Source organism: Lolium rigidum, chromosome 6 (genome assembly GCF_022539505.1).
Source record: "Lolium rigidum isolate FL_2022 chromosome 6, APGP_CSIRO_Lrig_0.1, whole genome shotgun sequence".
Taxonomy (NCBI): domain Eukaryota; kingdom Viridiplantae; phylum Streptophyta; class Magnoliopsida; order Poales; family Poaceae; genus Lolium; species Lolium rigidum.
The window spans coordinates 174,162,667-174,180,421 of record NC_061513.1 but is presented as its reverse complement, the minus strand read 5'-3'; the positions used below and the strand labels follow the sequence as shown (position 1 = coordinate 174,180,421).

The 17,755-nt window shown below is 42.4% G+C and overlaps 1 protein-coding gene and 1 long non-coding RNA gene across 6 annotated transcripts; one reads left to right on the top strand and one right to left on the bottom strand.

Moving 5' to 3' along the window:
* The first annotated feature begins 5,340 nt into the window (after window positions 1-5,340).
* On the top strand, window positions 5,341-9,269 carry LOC124665797 (calcineurin B-like protein 5). Of its 2 annotated transcripts, none has more exons than XM_047203173.1 (9): window positions 5,341-5,468; window positions 6,079-6,192; window positions 6,604-6,686; window positions 6,767-6,832; window positions 7,216-7,324; window positions 7,420-7,472; window positions 8,102-8,182; window positions 8,302-8,414; window positions 8,736-9,269. In XM_047203173.1, exons 2-9 carry the CDS (start codon window positions 6,105-6,107, stop codon window positions 8,803-8,805), a joined length of 663 nt encoding a protein of 220 aa, XP_047059129.1. In that variant the 5' UTR covers window positions 5,341-5,468; window positions 6,079-6,104; the 3' UTR covers window positions 8,806-9,269. The 2 variants fall into 2 exon arrangements, with proteins under 2 accessions (XP_047059129.1, XP_047059128.1); XM_047203172.1 differs by having other exon boundaries at window positions 6,079-6,243.
* Window positions 9,270-11,464: 2,195 nt separating this feature from the next.
* LOC124666775 lies at window positions 11,465-14,263 on the bottom strand. 4 transcript variants are annotated; one of them, XR_006991024.1, is made up of 4 exons: window positions 14,037-14,263; window positions 13,736-13,924; window positions 13,373-13,615; window positions 11,465-13,116 (listed from the first exon to the last, which is right to left on the bottom strand). It is a non-coding gene; the product is annotated as an uncharacterized LOC124666775 (long non-coding RNA). The 4 variants fall into 4 exon arrangements; XR_006991025.1 differs by lacking the exon at window positions 14,037-14,263 and having other exon boundaries at window positions 11,465-12,763; window positions 12,908-13,116; window positions 13,736-14,027; XR_006991026.1 differs by lacking the exon at window positions 14,037-14,263 and having other exon boundaries at window positions 13,373-13,624; window positions 13,736-14,027.
* Window positions 14,264-17,755: the final 3,492 nt, after the last annotated feature.

Here is a 17,755-nt window from a genome sequence, read left to right as displayed (position 1 = left end):
CAGAGCTATCCCTCCTAAAACACATCTAGCGACAAAGCCTCCCATCGCCGCCGATCCCATCTCACGCCATCATCTCTAGCCAACATGTCCTCTTCTTCCTCCTCGTCGCAAAATCCTTCGGGAGGCTCCACCTTCGGGATAGGCGTGACGGAGCGGCTGGGCAAGGGCAACTACATCCTCTGGCGAACCCAAGTCCTGCCGGCAGTCAGGGGTGCCCGTCTCATGGGCTACCTAGATGGCTCCATCAAGGCACCCAAGGAAGAGATTGAAGTAAAGAAGGGTGACGAGATCGTCACCGAGCTGAACCCAGCTTATGAAGACTGGGTGGTGTCGGACCAAAAGGTCCTTAGCTTCCTTGTGGGATCTCTCTCACGGGAAGTACTCCCCTACGTCGTTGGTGTCAAGACGGTGGCCGAGCTCTGGGAGATTCTGCAAGACATGTACGTGGCCAGGTCGCGTGCACACACCACCAACACCCGCATCGCCCTTGCCAGTGCTGAAAAGGGCAACAAATCCATGGGTGAATATGTCACCATGATGAAATCTCTGGAGAATGAGATGATCTCCACCGGGAAGACCCTTGAAGATGAAGACATGGTCTCCTACATCCTCGTAGGCCTCAAGGACGACTCCTACACCGGGCTAGTCGTCACCATCCTCGCCAGAACCGAGCCAATCACGGTGAGCGAACTTTATTCGCATCTCTTGTCTTACGAAAGTCGTCAACAGATGCTTCGTGGAGTCTCCCAATCTTCTGTTAACGCCGCTACTCGCGGTGGTCGTGGCCGCTTCGGCGGTCGTGGCGGTGGAGGCCGAGGTGATCAAGGACGCGGAAATCCTCAGCGAGGTGGCAATGGTGGCCAAGGAGGCTACCACAACGGAGGCAACAATAGTGGCTACCACAACGGCGACAACTATGGCCGTGGCCGCGGCAACTACAACAACAATGGTCGTGGCCGCGGAAACTACAACAACAACGGTGGCAACCACGGTGGTGGTGATCGCGCACCGTGTCAGCTCTGCAACGTGGCGGGCCATACCGCCATGAACTGCTGGTACCGCTTCGACCAGGACTTCGTCCCTCGCGAGCGGACAGCCGCCAACGTCAACTACAACAACAATGGCGGTGGCGGCTGGAACATCGACACCGGATCCACTGATCACATCACAAGTGAATTAGAACGACTGCATGCCCATGAACGCTACCATGGCGCTGACCAGGTGCATGCTGCAAATGGTGCAGGTATGAATATTGCTCATATTGGTAATTCTATTATTCCCACTCATGATCAAAACATCCATCTAAAAAATGTTCTTCATGTTCCTGATGCCACAAAGAATCTTGCCTCCGCACCTCGACTCACTAGAGATAACAATACTTTTGTTGAAATTCATCATGCGTTCTTTTGCATTAAGGATCAGGTCACGAGGAAGGTGCTGCTTGGTGGACCATGCCGAGATGGTCTCTACCCCGTTCCAGAGTCATCATCCTTCTCACCATCATTCAAGCAAGCTTATGGAGTCTCCAAGCCATCCCATCATAGATGGCATAGTCGGTTAGGCCATCTGGCCTCCCCCATAGTTTAGAAAATCATTAGTCACAATAAACTTCCTTGTTCCAGTAAAATTAATGAGTCGGTGTGTGAATCTTGCCAAAAGGCAAAGAGTCACCAATTTCCCTATTCGAGATCCACTAGTGTTTCACATCATCCTCTAGAGTTGATTTATTCCGATGTATGGGGACCTGCCCCTGATTCTTTTGGTCGTAAGAACTATTATGTTAGCTTCATTGATGATTTCAGCAAATTTACATGGATCTATCTGATTAAACATCATTCTGAAGTGTTTAGTATATTTCATCAGTTCCAAGCACTTGTTGAAAGACGTTTTGATAGGAAAATCATCACTCTCCAATCCGACTGGGGAGGAGAATATGAACGATTAAATTCCTTCTTTAAACAAATTGGTATCACTCACCATGTTTCTTGCCCTCATGCCCATCAACAGAATGGCGCCACTAAGTTGGTATATCACTCCTTGCTCAAGCATCCATGCCACTGAAATACTGGGATGAAGCATTCATTGCTGCGGTATATCTCATCAATCGTCTCCCCACTAAACTTCTTGATTTCTCTACACCTCTAGAAGTTCTTGAGCAAATCAAACCCGATTATCAGTCCATGCGCATTTTTGGATGTGCTTGCTGCCCCAACCTTCGACCCTTTAATGCTCGAAAGCTAGAATACCGTTTCATACAGTGTGTATTTCTAGGATATAGCAACCTTCACAAAGGTTTCAAGTGTCTTGATATTAATTCTGGTCGAATCTATATTTCTCGGGATGTTATCTTTGATGAGACGATATTTCCCTTTGCCAAACTCCATGCTAATGCAGGCCAGCGTCTCCGTTTGGAAATTCTCCTTTTACCGTCCCATCTCCTAAATCCCTCTCAATTTGATCATGGGGGCAAATTTAGAATTGATCCAATTGAGACTAATATTCATACTACTGCTGCAGCTAACAATGGTCTTGAAGTTGTACCCAACACTGCAGAAAACGGAGTTGAAATTGCTGTCGAAAATAGCGATTCGGAGTATCATCGCATGCTCCATCGTGCTGGCACGGCAGCCCAGGGTCATGCGGGACCCACACCTGGCGAAACCGCATTTCCAACCACTGAAAACGCGTCGCCCGGATCGTCTCGTCGCCCGCACCTCCAACCGATGCGTGCCACGTCAGGCCAACCACCGGTACGCGCGCGAAACCCCGCGATGAGTGGGGACCACCCATGTGGCTCGGAGCGGCAGGCGGGATCGTCTGCGTCGCCTTCTACTACCGCACCAAGCCACACCGGCGCGTCCAGATCCCGTACGGAGCCCAAGGCTGATCCGACGCAGGACTTCGAGGAGGCCGCTGCTGCCCCGACAGGATCTGCCCCGGGATCCACCCCAGGTGCTGCCAGATCTTCTGTGCCGACGCAACGTGCTGCACAGCCTGTGCCACGTGTCACTACACGGTTGCAAGCCGGGAAAATACAACCGCGGCAATACAAAAATATGGTCAGGTATGCGAATCTCGCTGCTTCAGGAGAACCTAATAATTTAGATGATGCACTAAAAAATGAAAATTGGAAAAGGGCAATGGATGAAGAATATGAGGCACTCATGGTAAATAAAACTTGGCACTTAGTTCCACCGAATTATGCAGGCAAAAATATAATAGATTGCAAGTGGGTTTATAAAATTAAACACAAGGCTGATGGTAGTATAGATAGATATAAAGCACGCTTAGTGGCTAAAGGATTTAAGCAGAGGTATGGGATTGACTATGAGGACACATTTAGTCCTGTAGTAAAATCAGCTACTATTCGGCTTGTTTTGTCTATTGCTGTCTCCAGGGGTGGAATCTTCGACAGCTAGATGAGAAGAACGCATTTCTCCATGGTGTTCTGGAGGAAAATATCTATATGAGACAACCACCTGGGTATGAAGTCAAGGGAAAAACTCAGTACATCTGCAAACTTGATAAAGGCTTGTATGAGTTGAAGCAAGCCCCAAGAGCATGGTTCTCAAGGCTAAGCACTAAGCTTCAAGCGCTTGGTTTTCGGTCCTCTAAAGCTGATACTTCACTCTTCTTCTATCTTAAGAGGAATATTTCTATCTTTGTGCTTATCTATGTTGATGATATAATTGTTGCTAGTCAAAAGGCAACTGCAGCTCTTCTTCGAGATCTTCAGAAGGAGTTTGCTCTAAAGGATCTTGGTGATGCTCACTATTTCCTTGGTATTGAGGTAAAGAAGACAAAATATGGTCTACTCCTGACTCAAGAAAAGTACACTACAGATATCCTTAAAAGAGTAGGGATGCTAACATGCAAACCTACAAATACACCCATCCCAACTAGTGAAAAATTGTCTGCATATGAAGGAGATCCTCTTGGAGTAGAGGATGCCACAAGGTATAGAAGTATAGTTGGTGCTCTACAGTATTTAACTCTCACAAGACCAGATATATCATTTTCTATCAACAAGGTTTGTCAATTCCTGCATGCACCAACAATTACTTATTGGACTGTTGTTAAAAGGATCTTAAGATATCTTAAGGATACATCTAATCTTGGGCTAAGATTCAGTAAATCACCTTCTATGCTTGTGAGTACTTTCTCTGATGCAGACTGGGCAGGTTATCCAGATGACAGAAGATCTACAGGTGGCTTTGCTATTTTTCTTGGTCCTAATCTTATATCCTGGAGTGCAAGAAAACAAGCCATTGTTTCTAGATCTAGCACAGAGGCTGAGTACAAATCCCTTGCTAATGCTACGGCTGAAGTCATGTGGGTACAAACATTACTCACCGAGTTGAGAATCCCTCATCCTATGGCTGCAAGGTTATGGTGTGACAATATGGGTGCAACTTATCTTTCAGCTAATCCAGTTTTTCATGCAAGAACTAAGCATATAGAAGTTGATTATCATTTTGTTCGAGAAAGAGTGGCTCGAAGATTGTTGGAAATAAAGTTTATTCCCACAGGAGACCAAGTTGCAGATGGATTTACAAAACCATTGACAGTTCGCCAACTTGAAGCCTTTCGTAACAATCTCAACCTAAGTAAGTTGTGATTGAGGGGGTGTGTTAGCGAGTTAGGTAATGTATGCGTGTTGTATCCCACCGGTCGTGATGATAAGGTCAGAGTGGTTATCTAGACTATGTTATAGACTCTTCCTTGTAACAAACTATGTATATCCCTTTTAGAGTTGTTAGGTTAAATTCCCTATATAAACACGCAAGGTGTGCTCCGAAAGGAGTATGACACTTTAACCTAAACTTCTACACTGCCTCGTTTCTCTGGACTTCAGGCCATGGAGGTGGGGCGGATCTCGTCCCCCCTATCCACGGGAGCGCTCCGTTTTTTCTGGTGGTTTTAGGATTAAGGTTTGGTGGGGGGCGGTGCTCAGGTGGTGGCAGCTACCCCTTGTCCAATAAAGTCTCTCCGGCTTCAGGTCTCGACGGTGGCGTCGAGAAGCTTGTGGAGCTTCTTCTTTTCCAGGATGGATGTGATCTTCTTGAACTCGAAAGGAATTTCGTTGTAATTTTTTTTTACTAAGGTGTTTTGAACTGCTCAATGTTTCTCAGCGGGAGTATTCTTCTTTTTTTAAACAAAAAAAAAAGCACAAGTGCTCACGAAACCGAGAATCAACTAGTCCCCCTTTTTTGAGGTCCCTTTCTCTTTCTCTTTTCTATTGGAAATCTTTTGGGCTTATGATTTGTCTCGTGCTTCATTCACTTTTTACGGACGTCGCGTCATTTTTTTCAAAGTCAAATCGAGTGGATCACATAGAACTAGCACGGACCGACGTAGCTTGAAGAAGACAAAACACCACCAAGCCAGCAGAGCCAGAGGACCGAGAAGGGCTGGATTTGGTCGGGAGGAACCTCGCCGCCGGGTCCCAAGAATCTCTCCTCTACCGGGTACGATTTCTTGCGACATCCAACCCTGGTTTACTCGTTGCCTCCCATCCTAGTTCTAGAACAGGAACAGCCATCTCAGAAATAAAAAGGGAAAAGGTTCTGAAACAGCGGCGCCGCCTTTTGAATTTATTAATGGAAGTCCCTGCTGCTCGCCTAGGGTTCGCCCATCGAGCCGAGACTCAAATTTGAGCATCCAAAAGAGGATTATTTGCGGATGCTCCATCAGTACACTTTTACTGGTCACGATTCAGTGGCTGTATTGATACAGTGCTATTGAGCCTCTCTGTCTATTCATGAACCAGAAGAGAGCTGCAGATTGTGATCCCACATCTGAATGGATCTGCATAAATCAAGGCACGAGGTTACATTTTAGCTGTCATGTAACCATGTCTTGAATTGACCCAGGCCTTGAATATTCAAACTCAGTAAAACGCATTGTCAAATGCCTGCAGTTTTCTGAATGCTATCATCATACGCTGGCATTTTCCCCCTTATAAGTTCGACTCTCTAGCATTGCATTATAGTCCTTGCTCCATTCTATGGATGTTTTCACATGTTAAGCTTACGGTTGTGCCGATGCTAGTAAGGTTTGCACTTGTATTTGTTTCAGAATCATAGGCGCTGAATGTGTTTTCGATGGGCTGTCTGCCAACAAAGCATGTCCGTGACTCACCGCGTTCATTGGGTTTGCATGAAGATGCAGCTGTTGCCGCCGAATCATCGTGTGAGAAAGTGGATCTCCCCGATTTTCTTAATATTGCTACCGGAACACCATGTGAGAATTTCAACTCCGTTGTGCCGTAGAAAGATAGGAGCCAATAACTTGCCCGTGGATGCATGTCATGTGATGATTTCTACTCAATTCGGTGTGTTAATGTTTGTAGAATTTATGTTAGTGGTGCAGAGTGCAGACTTCTCTCTAGAATGTACAAGGAAAGATGCTAGCCAATATAATAGCAGTTCAGAGTGTAGGCTAGAACCTTGTTCCTCTTTAATGCGGCTATTGTGTCAAGCACAACGAACAAAGAATGACTTAAATTTTCAGTGTATTACCTTGTTCTATGAAATTAATTTGAAGCACACATATTTGGTGGCATTGTATAACAAGTTTCTGAAGCTTTAACTATTGCTGCAGTTACCGTGAGTGAAGTCGAGGCATTATATGATCTCTTCAGAAAAATAAGTAATTCAGTCATCAAAGATGGTCTAATACACAAGGTAGTTATTGATGCATAGTTTTGTCTGGTAACAAACTTGTACAAGTTTATATAGCTCGATTCTTCTTTTTCCCCATGCAGGAAGAATTCCACGTTGCTCTTTTTAGGAGCAAGAGCAAGAAGAAGCAAAATCTCTTCGGCGATAGGGTAAGAGTGTCAATAGTCCAATTTCTTAGTTTTGGCTTGTTGTCAGTATTTTGTCTGAAACCTCTTATTTCAATTACTCCAAATTACTTGTTTTTTACTTTCTATACTGAAAACTGTTCTTCCAAATTTGCTTTGCCACTACGATTCTACAACCAACACTCATCAGTCAGCCATTTATTTCAAAAAGGCTCTAGTTATCTGTTTCAGAAAAGAGGTTATAAGTGTCACAGTTACATATTCTCTCTTGTTTGATTCTTGAATTGATAAAAAAATGGACAAGCATATCATATATAATGCGATTTCATGCTTCAGTTGGAGAAATCAGTGATATATATCAAAAATCGAGTGTAGCTTGGTAAAACTTGGTTCAAAAATCATTACAGGTATTTGACTTGTTTGACCAAAAAGGAAATGGTGTCATCGAATTTGGTGAATTCATTCGTTCTCTTAGTGTGTTCCATCCAGATACTCCTGAAGAACAAAAGGCTGCATGTGAGGATTCTTGGTTAAACTGTTTATTCTTCAGAACATGTTATGCTGTTTATCTGAACATTTTCATTGACTACTGCTTTTCCTTCTTATTACAGTTGCATTTCGCTTATATGACTTAAGACAGACAGGATTTATTGAACGGCATGAGGTAATCCCATTTCCCTTTTTCCTTGCAGTAACTTTGAGTACCTTCCGGTACCATCAGAACTATTTTTTCCACATTTGACTGTATTGTTAGCTGAATTATATACGAAGGTACCATTTCATTCATCTTAAGTCCATAGGGAAGCGGTCCAAGCTGACTTCTTTGGGAAGTAGATGTGCAACCCCACCACCTTGGTTTGTGTTATCATGAACACGGATTCAAATTTTGGTCCCTATTTGTACTGTAGGAGTTTCCTACAGTTTTCTTTCAAAAGTAAAATCTTAGCTCCATAAGTGAGATCTTGTGAATCCAACAGTCTGCTGCTACTCTCTGAGAACTCTTTTGGCTACATGTGACGATGCTAACATTTTGATTAATATGTACATTAAGGTGGACTTGCTGGTGATGAGACTGACATGCAGAATTATTAAAGCCTAAGTGGTGTTATATAGTTGGCTGGGACTTTGATAGTATGATAGGAACTAAAAGCAGTCGCGCCGTATGATAGTGTGCGCAATTGTGTTTTAGGGAGATACTTGACCCACAGTAGAACTCTCTGCTTTTAGATTACATCCACAATTCCATACTGATACCAAATTATGAATATTTATTCTATGTCGACCATGTTGCAGCTAAAGGAGATGGTGTTGGCTCTACTGGACGAATCAAATCTGGATATTACAAGTGATGCCGTTGAGATGATTGTTGATACGGTATGAATATATGCATCAATGCACTGCTCCATGTTTCCCTGTTGTATCATGGGATCATGTCATTCGGTTAATGACGTCCTTATGCATTCTACTGAAACATGCTACTTTGGTTAGAACAGACGTTTGATCAGGCTGATGTGAATCGTGATGGGAGGATAGATCAGGAGGAATGGAATGTGTTTACTAAAGATAATCCATATGTGCTAAGGAATATGAGCCTCCCGTACCTTAAGTAAGTACTGCACCAATGCAATCATGTTTTTTCTACTTTGCTGAGATACTTCATACTTCAGTCGCTGGAATCGTATACTTAGAATATATGTTCTGGCAGCAATTTTGATTTCCTCTATTTCGCATTTAACCTATGCTCTTTTTTTAATCTTTAACCTATGCTCTTTTGGATCCTTCCCCACTTCTGTGTTGTTGCATCTGCTAAATATAGGAGTGTGTGCGTATAAAAGTCAATTTACACTTTACAGTTTACACCTTATTTTATCTTACTTCTTCATAATACTTGGTTACCGTATGATATTCGGTTGGTCATATTTAACAGGGACATCACGATGATATTCCCAAGCTTTGTCATCCACTCAGAAGTTAGTGAAGCAGATATGTTCGTGTAACTGGAGGTGTGGATGTTGCAAACTTGCAAGTTTTGCAACACTTCTGGTGCAGGAACCAATGTCCAATGGCACCTTCTCATTGCGCATCAAACAGAAACTAAGTTGCATTGCATCACGAGTAAGCAAGAATGAAATGTGGAATCACTGACAAAATGCTCCAATTGTGCATCCACGCCGTGACTTCTTTGCGCTTGGCTAAGTGTTGTATCCTTTTGTTGGAATGTCCTGTTGGCACGTAGTAGGGAAGTTGTGGCTCCAAAAAAGAATAGGGTGAATAGGAGCTTCACAGTTCATGTACAGTAATTTCGAAGCACAGGCTCATGTGTTTATATCTGCTGTGCTGAAAAGCTAAAAATATGTCCACATTTCCAAGCTGTAAATCTCGGACATGGCGCCTGACTTTGTAGTACTACTTCTGCTGACTTTGAAGTTATCTCGATCAAAAAGGGTATTTTGCTATTTTTCCTTCTAAGATGTACTGGTCAAAGATTGAATTTCACAATCATCTTTTTTAAGGATCAAGTAGTACATCTCATGTCGTACAGTTACCCTTGACGTCGTGCAGGCGCAATCTCAACTTAGTTAATCTAGTTAAGATTGCGGAAAAGTCATAAACTAGCGCTTAAGTCATATTAGTGTTATGGAAAGATGACAAAACAACTAAAGCTTGCAGGAGTTCATGTGTTGGAGGAACTCAAGATTTTCTTTCCAAGGTTTTAGAATCATCCTTGTCAAGAGGGAAGCAAACTGGGCGGCACATCTATGTGCAAAACATGTGTTAAGTAAAGTTTTTTAGGTTTTGAGGTTACCCGTTTTTCTGACTTGGGCTGTACAGTCATATATGAACTATATTACGGCCCAACCTGTTGAGCAAATTACATAAAACTATCACAATTCAGACTAGGATACCAGGTCAGTACCTATTTTGCTACTCCCTCCGATTCATATTAATTGACTTCAATATGGATGTATCTAGACACATTTTAGTTCTAGATACATCCATATTAGAGTTAATTAATATGAACCGGAGGGAGTACTTTTTCTTCAAACACTACCAGTTCTGAGGCGTGGAGTTGCACTAGTTTTCATTTGGTGGCATTTTAACACAGGTGGAACCCATTTGACAGAACTAACCAGTCCTGTTTTTGGTGTTGCTTTCGTTCCACTGATCGTTTAGAGCCACTAGTTGAATGCCCGTGCGTTGCTACGGTCTTTATTTTTATATTTTAAAATATTATACGGAGTAATATAATAATATACACATTTACATGTGTAAAAAATGATAACAAAAAAGAATTATTACTCAGTATAAAAAATCATAATTGCACCTCGCTCGAAGTGTATTTCAATAAAAGGTATAATTCGACATCATTTGATTATAAAATAAGTACCCAACTAATTATATTTTATTAATTAATATTCGAGACGCTCTTTATATATTCTCGTACATGTGAGGGACGTTGTATTCTGCTTTGTTTTCATGTTATCTGAATAAGTGAACTAAAAATTTCTTCCTTAACTTGTAACTTGAGCAATACTTGTCTTTAGGACATCTCCAACGGAATGAAGCAAACGGACGCTGAGCGACCGTGCGGTCGAAAAATGCGTCTGGTACCAGGCCCAGCGGCGCGACGCATAGTGACCGGGCTCTCTGTGGAGACGCAAACTGCAAACTTGGCCCAATAATGGCGATGCCTCGCCTTCCGAGCCGCCGCCGCCCACCTCTGCCAACGAAGTTATGCCGATGCCACGTGTGCCGCGCCCGTCGGTTGCCTCTGGCGTATATAAAGAGGAGCGCGCGCATCTCATCTCCTCCCACACAAACCCTAGCCGCCGCACAACCTCCTCCATAGCGCCGTCTCCGCACATCCCTCAACCTTTGCCATGAGCAGCGCAGGGCGCGGCTAGGCTACTGCGCCTCCACCTGCGACTTCACCGTCCCCGGACGAGAGCTCAGGTGAGGAGGATGATGAAATCACGGATAATGTCAACGACGCGGCCATGGAGCGGGCGGCCCACGCGGCGTTCGACGCTGAACAGGCACGCCGCAGGGAGGCGGCCGATGCAGAGGACGACTCCTCCGAATTCGATTGGTCCTCTGACGACAGGCCTGACCTAGATGAGAAGGCGGCGGAGCAAAGGGTCTTAGTAGAGTTCTTCGAGACGCTTAAGAAGACCGAGGATGCCGCCAACGAGGCGTTGTGGCAATGGCTGCTAGAGTACGCGGCGGCCCACTAAGCTCTAGCGATCGTATGGCGGACGGAGGGGCGGGCGGCGGAGAAGCTAATGAGAAGGGAGGGAGGCAACGACGGGGCCGGACCGTCAGGCGGCAAGTAGCCTAGGGCTTGTTTCTCCTTTATTTTGTAGTATATTATACTTTTCACTTGAATGAAAAATACTTTTGGAAAAACAACCGCTCGCTGGGAGCACACCGAGACGCAAACGGATGCGCGGTCAAAAACAACCATTTTCATATCCGCGAGGCAACGCAAACGGACGCGCACCATCACTTTTCGGCGTCCGATATGTGTTGCCCCCGTTGAAGATGGCCTTAGCACGAAGGTTTTACGCGGACGTGCTTCCCTTGGATGTGCCGAATTTGAAGCATGCGGACGCGACACAGTCGTATCACGCGCCGTCCAGCGACGGGTCCTGGATCTCTGCGACGACCGCCTCACCCCACGGTACTGCCGCTCTGCGGCAGCCCTTCCGGCCATGCCTGCCTTGCCGCCCTTGCTCATGGCAGAATCGGCAAAGGCGACAGAACTCTGCATCTTCAGCGGGAAGATGAGAATGCACGAGGCTGCCATGGCAGAGGCCTCGCGGAGGACGTAGAAGAGGACCGTGCCAATGGAGGTCGTTCTCGCTGAGAGAGGGACTGGGGGAGATACTGCCCGTGGGAGGCCAGCGTGAGCGACTTGTCCATGCACGCGCCGACCCGTACAGGTGGAGCACGCGCATCATCGGAGGGAAGTCGGCGTCAAGTGAGAGAGCCGTCTCTGCTTTTTGCAGATGTTGAAGATGCATGTGTCGACACTGGAATGGCTTCTGGCCTGGGAAAAGGGGGCTATGAGGAAGTCAAGGTAATTTCTCTATCAAACCCATGGCCATTTGTGAATGTTAATCATACTTGTCAATTTAACACTCGAGTGCATTGCTGAAATTGGTGTGCTTTGCTATACAAAAAATGTTGGCTCAGCAGTTCAAACTGTGATATAGCTGTTAATGCATACCATGCATCCATGAATTACCGCTACTAAGTTTCCGAGTTCACAGGGCTTAAGATTTTGAAGTATTGTTAACTTGCAAAGCTCACCTATTATACATGATAAGCCTACCCTTTTTCTCAATGCAAATAGTCGATTATCCCTTTCTATGTCATAGCCAACCTAAATCTCGTTACTAATACCCAAATATCCATGTTCAGTTTGTGTACAAGTGCAGTGATAATGCAGTCTCCACTCTCCACAAAATAGCTTTAAAACCAAATAAGTCACTCATGTTACTACCTTGTTGATGTTCCCAATTTTCATCATTAGGTTTGTTGGTTAGGTATTTAAATGGGGTACGATCTGTTGTTAATTTGCAGTTAAGTCACGCGTTCAATAGCAACTGCAAAACAATATTATGTGTCGCAAATGCATTCATCTCGGTCTGAAGTCGGAATGGTGACACTCCACCCATTGAACTCAAAGCAATGTTCTTAGAACATGCTTGACCTAAATGAATGCCCACTGATTTTTATTTTCAGTTTACATGTTCAGTGGCCAATATAAAACGTTGTTCTAAATTTGGAGTGGTTAAGATAAATTTTCAGGAAAATCATGTGATGGCATTTATATCTCCCAAACGCGAAACTGTTAATTATTTTTACCTTGCTTCCCATGCTGCTTTGGTCCCTCAAAGTAGTCATGTGTGATGTCTGCACTCGTCTTGGCTTGATTTCTCGATGGTGACACTGCAGATCCGTATCGTGGTCAACTTTTATATAAGAGATATCAATAATTAAATCTGGAGTAACTTAGAAGTCGAATCATGTCGTGGCATTAATTTTTTATAAAAGAGATTTCAAAAATTCAGCTAGGATTTATATGTTTCTTACCTTGCTCTGTAGCTTGCTTGGATTCCTTGATTTACCAGGATCTGGAGCTACATCCTTTTTTGTCCGTGGGATATTCGCTGCTTCTTCAGGTATTCTTCTTTCCTCTCAGAAGACAATCCAACATACCAACTCGTACTACTGCCCTGTTGATGTTCCCGATTCTATATTCATTTGCTTTGTTGGTTAGGTCTTTAAATGGGTGCGATCTCCTGTTAATTTGCAGTCAAGTCAAAAATAAATTATGTTTGCTCAGTTTCTCCATAGACCATATAATTGAATGAAAGGCTGAAAGTTAATATGTGCATAATGTGCTTGCTTTAAATAAGTCAATTTCAAAGAACATCTAATTTGTAAAAGCCAATTGGTTCTGGCATGAGATCCTAGCTTTGAACGCATGACTAAAGGTCAAGGATTTATTCCAGTCTGAATGTATCTTCCATAAGTAGTGGATTGTATGTTTCTTACCTTGTTCTGCAAGCTTCTTTGGTTCCTCACATTTGACAAGATTTAAGTTGTAGCCTTTTTTTGTTGGCGGGATATCTGCTGCCTCTTTAGGTATTCTTGTTTCTTCTCAGGAGACAATCATCATACCAATGGATACCACTACCTTGTTGATGTCCACTTATTTCATCCGTATCTTTGTTGGCTAGGTCTTCGAACGGGGTATGCTACCCCGGTGGAGACCTAGAATTTCTCTTGATCCCTCATCTGGTAGGACTAATGAGAGTAAGACATATTTTGACCAAATGAATCTTAATGTTTCAGAGTAACACGAGCGCAAGATGAAAAGTTCTAATCCGAAAAGTAAGGGAAGGAGTGGTAACTTACTTTGAAAACGTCCCGACCAAATCTAGGATGTATAGTCTTTTCTATTTCGTACATCTGTAGAATTTAGTAGAGATGAAAGGTAATGTTTGATCTTCTGATGTTTAGAATCCATGGGCTAGTCGTAGAGGCTACCATCGTGTTCACTGTTGACTGTCGAGGAAGGACCGGCCGCTGATCATCTAGTATCATCTTTTGTTTGCAGGTAAACGTACAACCAAGAAAGAAGCAGACTATTAGAGGGAGAGGGATGATTCAGCCAAGAAACAAGAAAAAAATCACCAGCAATGGCGAATCCAGGTACCTGGATGCTGGCGGCTACGTACCGTAGACGGACAGAGAGGAACATAATTCACTGAAGTTGATATTTTGCTTGTCGGTGAATGTCGTTCTACCTGTTTGTGGGTGAGTGATGGAAGCATCGTTCTTGTTTGGGTTTGGCGGCGATTGAGGATGAACACCATTGATATGATTTTGAGTTGGTGTTTTGATTGATACCATGTACGGGGATGAAAGTTATAATTAATCTGATTGATTGACTGATTCTGTACTCTAGCAAGGAAAGATACATATGCGGCAAGAAAGGAAAGAAAGATACATATGCGGCAAGGAAAGTAATTTGTATTGATTGAGATTTGATTTGATTCATTTCATTCGTGGCAAGGATTGATTGAGTGGGACCACCTGTGCGTGCGGGAGTAGGGGCGTACCAATAAATCTGATCAGACGGTGTAGCACGCTGGAGTTAAGTGGTAATTAGACGGTCCGGATGACTTCAATGACGACCACCAAAGTGCGTTGAGTGTCAAACGACCAACTCCCATTTAATAGTAAAGATGTTGCTGTTTAAAAACTTTGCAGTTTCACTAGCCAGTTTTATTTTGCTTTGTATTTCCTGTAATGAACCTTGCGACTCTGTGGGGTTTACTTGATCTATCAATGGGAGGGGGACAATAATACGAGATACTTTCACTTAATAGTAAATGGTAAACACCGAAAAAAGAAAATCTTCCAATTAGAACAGCAAGAAGAAACTATTGTTGGGGAAGATAATTTGAAGGTCTATATCACTGAATTCTATAAAAAATTGTTTGGGGCATCGGCACCAAGTAATATTTGTTTAATTGAGGAAGTGGTACATGATATCCCGCAAATTTCATCGGCTGAAAATGAGATTTTGACAGCTCATTTTACTGAAGAGGATGTCTTCGAGGCAATCTCACAGATGGAACTCAATAAAGCTCCTGGGCCTGATGGTTTTCCGGCGGAGTTTTATCAAATTTTTTGGGAAGTAATAAAAGATGACTTGATGGTGTTGTTCTTTCAGTTTAGTAAAGGGGATTTGCCCCTCTACAAACTAAATTTTAGCGTAATCACATTACTACTCAAGAAAGAGGATGTTGTCCAGATACATCAATATAGACATATTTGTCTGTTAAATGTATGTTTTAAAATCTTCACTAAGGCCGGTACAAATCGCATATCGGGGATTGCCCCAAGAGTTATAAAACCAACTCAATTAGCCTTTATGCCGGGTAGAAATATTTTAGAAGGGGTGGTCATTCTACATGAAACAATTCATGAGCTACATACTAAGAAGATGGATGGTGTATTGTTTAAAAATTGATTTCGAAAAGGCTTATGATAAAGTGAAATGACTTTTTTTGCAACATACCTTGAAATGAAGGGCTTTGCTCCAGAATGGGGTAGTTTAGTTCAACAGTTCGTTCAAGGAGGGAGTGTTGGTGCCAAGGTTAATGATGACATTGGTCATTATTTTCAGACAAAAAAAGGATTGCGGCATGGGGACCCTTTGTCTCCAATACTTTTTAATATTGTAGTTGATATGCTTGCCCATCTTAATTGAACGAGCAAAAGAGGATGACCAAGTAGGAGGACTTATTCTCCATCTTGTTGAGGGTGGTCTCTCCATACTACAGTATGTCGATGATACGATTCTTTTTTTGGACCATGACCTCCAGAAAGCGGTTAATATGAAACTAATTCTATGTCTTTTTGAAGAGCTATCAGGACTTAAGATTAATTTTCATAAAAGTGAGATTTTCTGTTTTGGAAAGACCAAGGATGAGGAGGACCAGTATAAACAGATCTTTGGATGTGACGCTGGATCACTTCCCTTTAGATACTTGGGTATTCCTATCCATTACAGAAAACTCATGAATTCTGATTGGTATCCGGTGGAGACCCGGTTTGAGAGTAAATTGGGATGCTGCAAAGGAAAATTACTATCCTATGGTGATAGGTTAGTCCTCATCAATTCAGTGTTAACTAGTTTACCTATGTTTATGTTGTTCTTCCTACTACCTGTTGGGGTAAGGAAACGTCTCGACTTCTATAGATCTAGGTTCTTTTGGCAGTCTGATGAAAATAAAAGAAAATATGAACTCACAAGATGGAACATCGTTTGCCGACCCAAAGATCAAGGGGGCTTAGGTATTGAGGTTCTCGAGATCAAAAACAAATGTTTATTGAGTAAATGGCTCTTTAAACTTCTTAATGAAGACGGGGTGTGGCAAGAGTTGCTACATAATAAATACCTAAGACAGAAGACTTTATCTGAAGTGCGGGCTAAGCCTATCGATTCTCCTTTCTAGAAGGGATTGATGGGGGTCAAGGGGGGAGCTTTTTTCTAGAGGTTTTTTCAAAGTGGGAAATGGAATGAGTACTCGTTTCTGGGAAGATACCTGGTTAGGAAAAACTTCATTAGCTCATCAATATCCATCTTTGTATAATATTGTACATCACAAGAATGTAACAATTTCTTATGTGTTAGCTCAAACCCCACTGAATATTACTTTCCGTGGAGTGTTGAGTGGTAACAAGTGGACTTCATGGTTACATTTATGTCTAAAATTGATGAGGGTAAATTTGAATGAAGATAATGATCGTTTTGTATGGGATCTGACATCCACTGGTCTGTTTACGGTTAAATCTATGTATGAGGATCTCATGAGTGACCATACCCCTTTTCTGCGAAAGTATCTCTGGAAGGTTAAAGTTCCCCTTAAGATAAATATTTTCATGTGGTTTTTGAGTAACAAGGTTTTGTTAACTAAAGATAATTTAGCCAAACGACACTGGAATGAGTGTACGAAATGTGTTTTCTGCGGGGACCAGGAGACTATTCAACATCTCTTTATTGAGTGTCCTTTAGCTAAGCTTCTTTGGCGTACGGTTAATTTCACTTATGATCTTCCACCTCCATCCAATATTACTAATATGTTTGGTAATTGGTTAAATGTAGTAGATAGACAATCTAAGGCTTTTATTCGGATTGGGGTTTCGGCTTTATATTGGTATATATGGAGGGTCATAAATGATATTATCTTTATATGGAGGGTCAGAAATGATATTATCTTTAACAGAAAAAATTCTTTTCACTTTTTGCAGGTTATCCATATGGTGGCACACTGGTGTAATAACCCAGAACATAGGAACATCGAAGGGTAGATTTAGAAATGGGATGTGCATTTCATCGCAAAATGAGGAAAATTTTCGCGCCTTATTGCTACTAAACCTAGGAGGGATCAAGGTTCTCTCTCAATTGCAATTAGGGTTAGGCATTGGGAGGTTAAGGATTTTGACATGATCTCTTCTGTATCTTGTTGATTTTGGAAGTAGATTTCATTTGACAAGTCATATTGAATTTAAAACTCAAAGAGTAAAAGATAAACAATATAGAATATGAATTATGAGTTCATAATTCAAATATATTTCATAATTAAAATCACTTTGAATTCCAAATGGAAATATAAATATACAAATCATTTATGAGTAAATGATACAAATATAATTGTGCTCATAAAGGAAAATTTGAGCTTTATTGATAATATACACACATATACAATGTCTTTACAATATTCTTTATTACAAGAATTGAATGAATAAGTAAACAAAATAAAAAGAAGATTACATCAAATTGATCCTATACTAAAATCCTAAACTAATGTCTTGGAATAAGTTGTTCTAGATCATTTCCATCTTCCAAACCTACAAAATAAA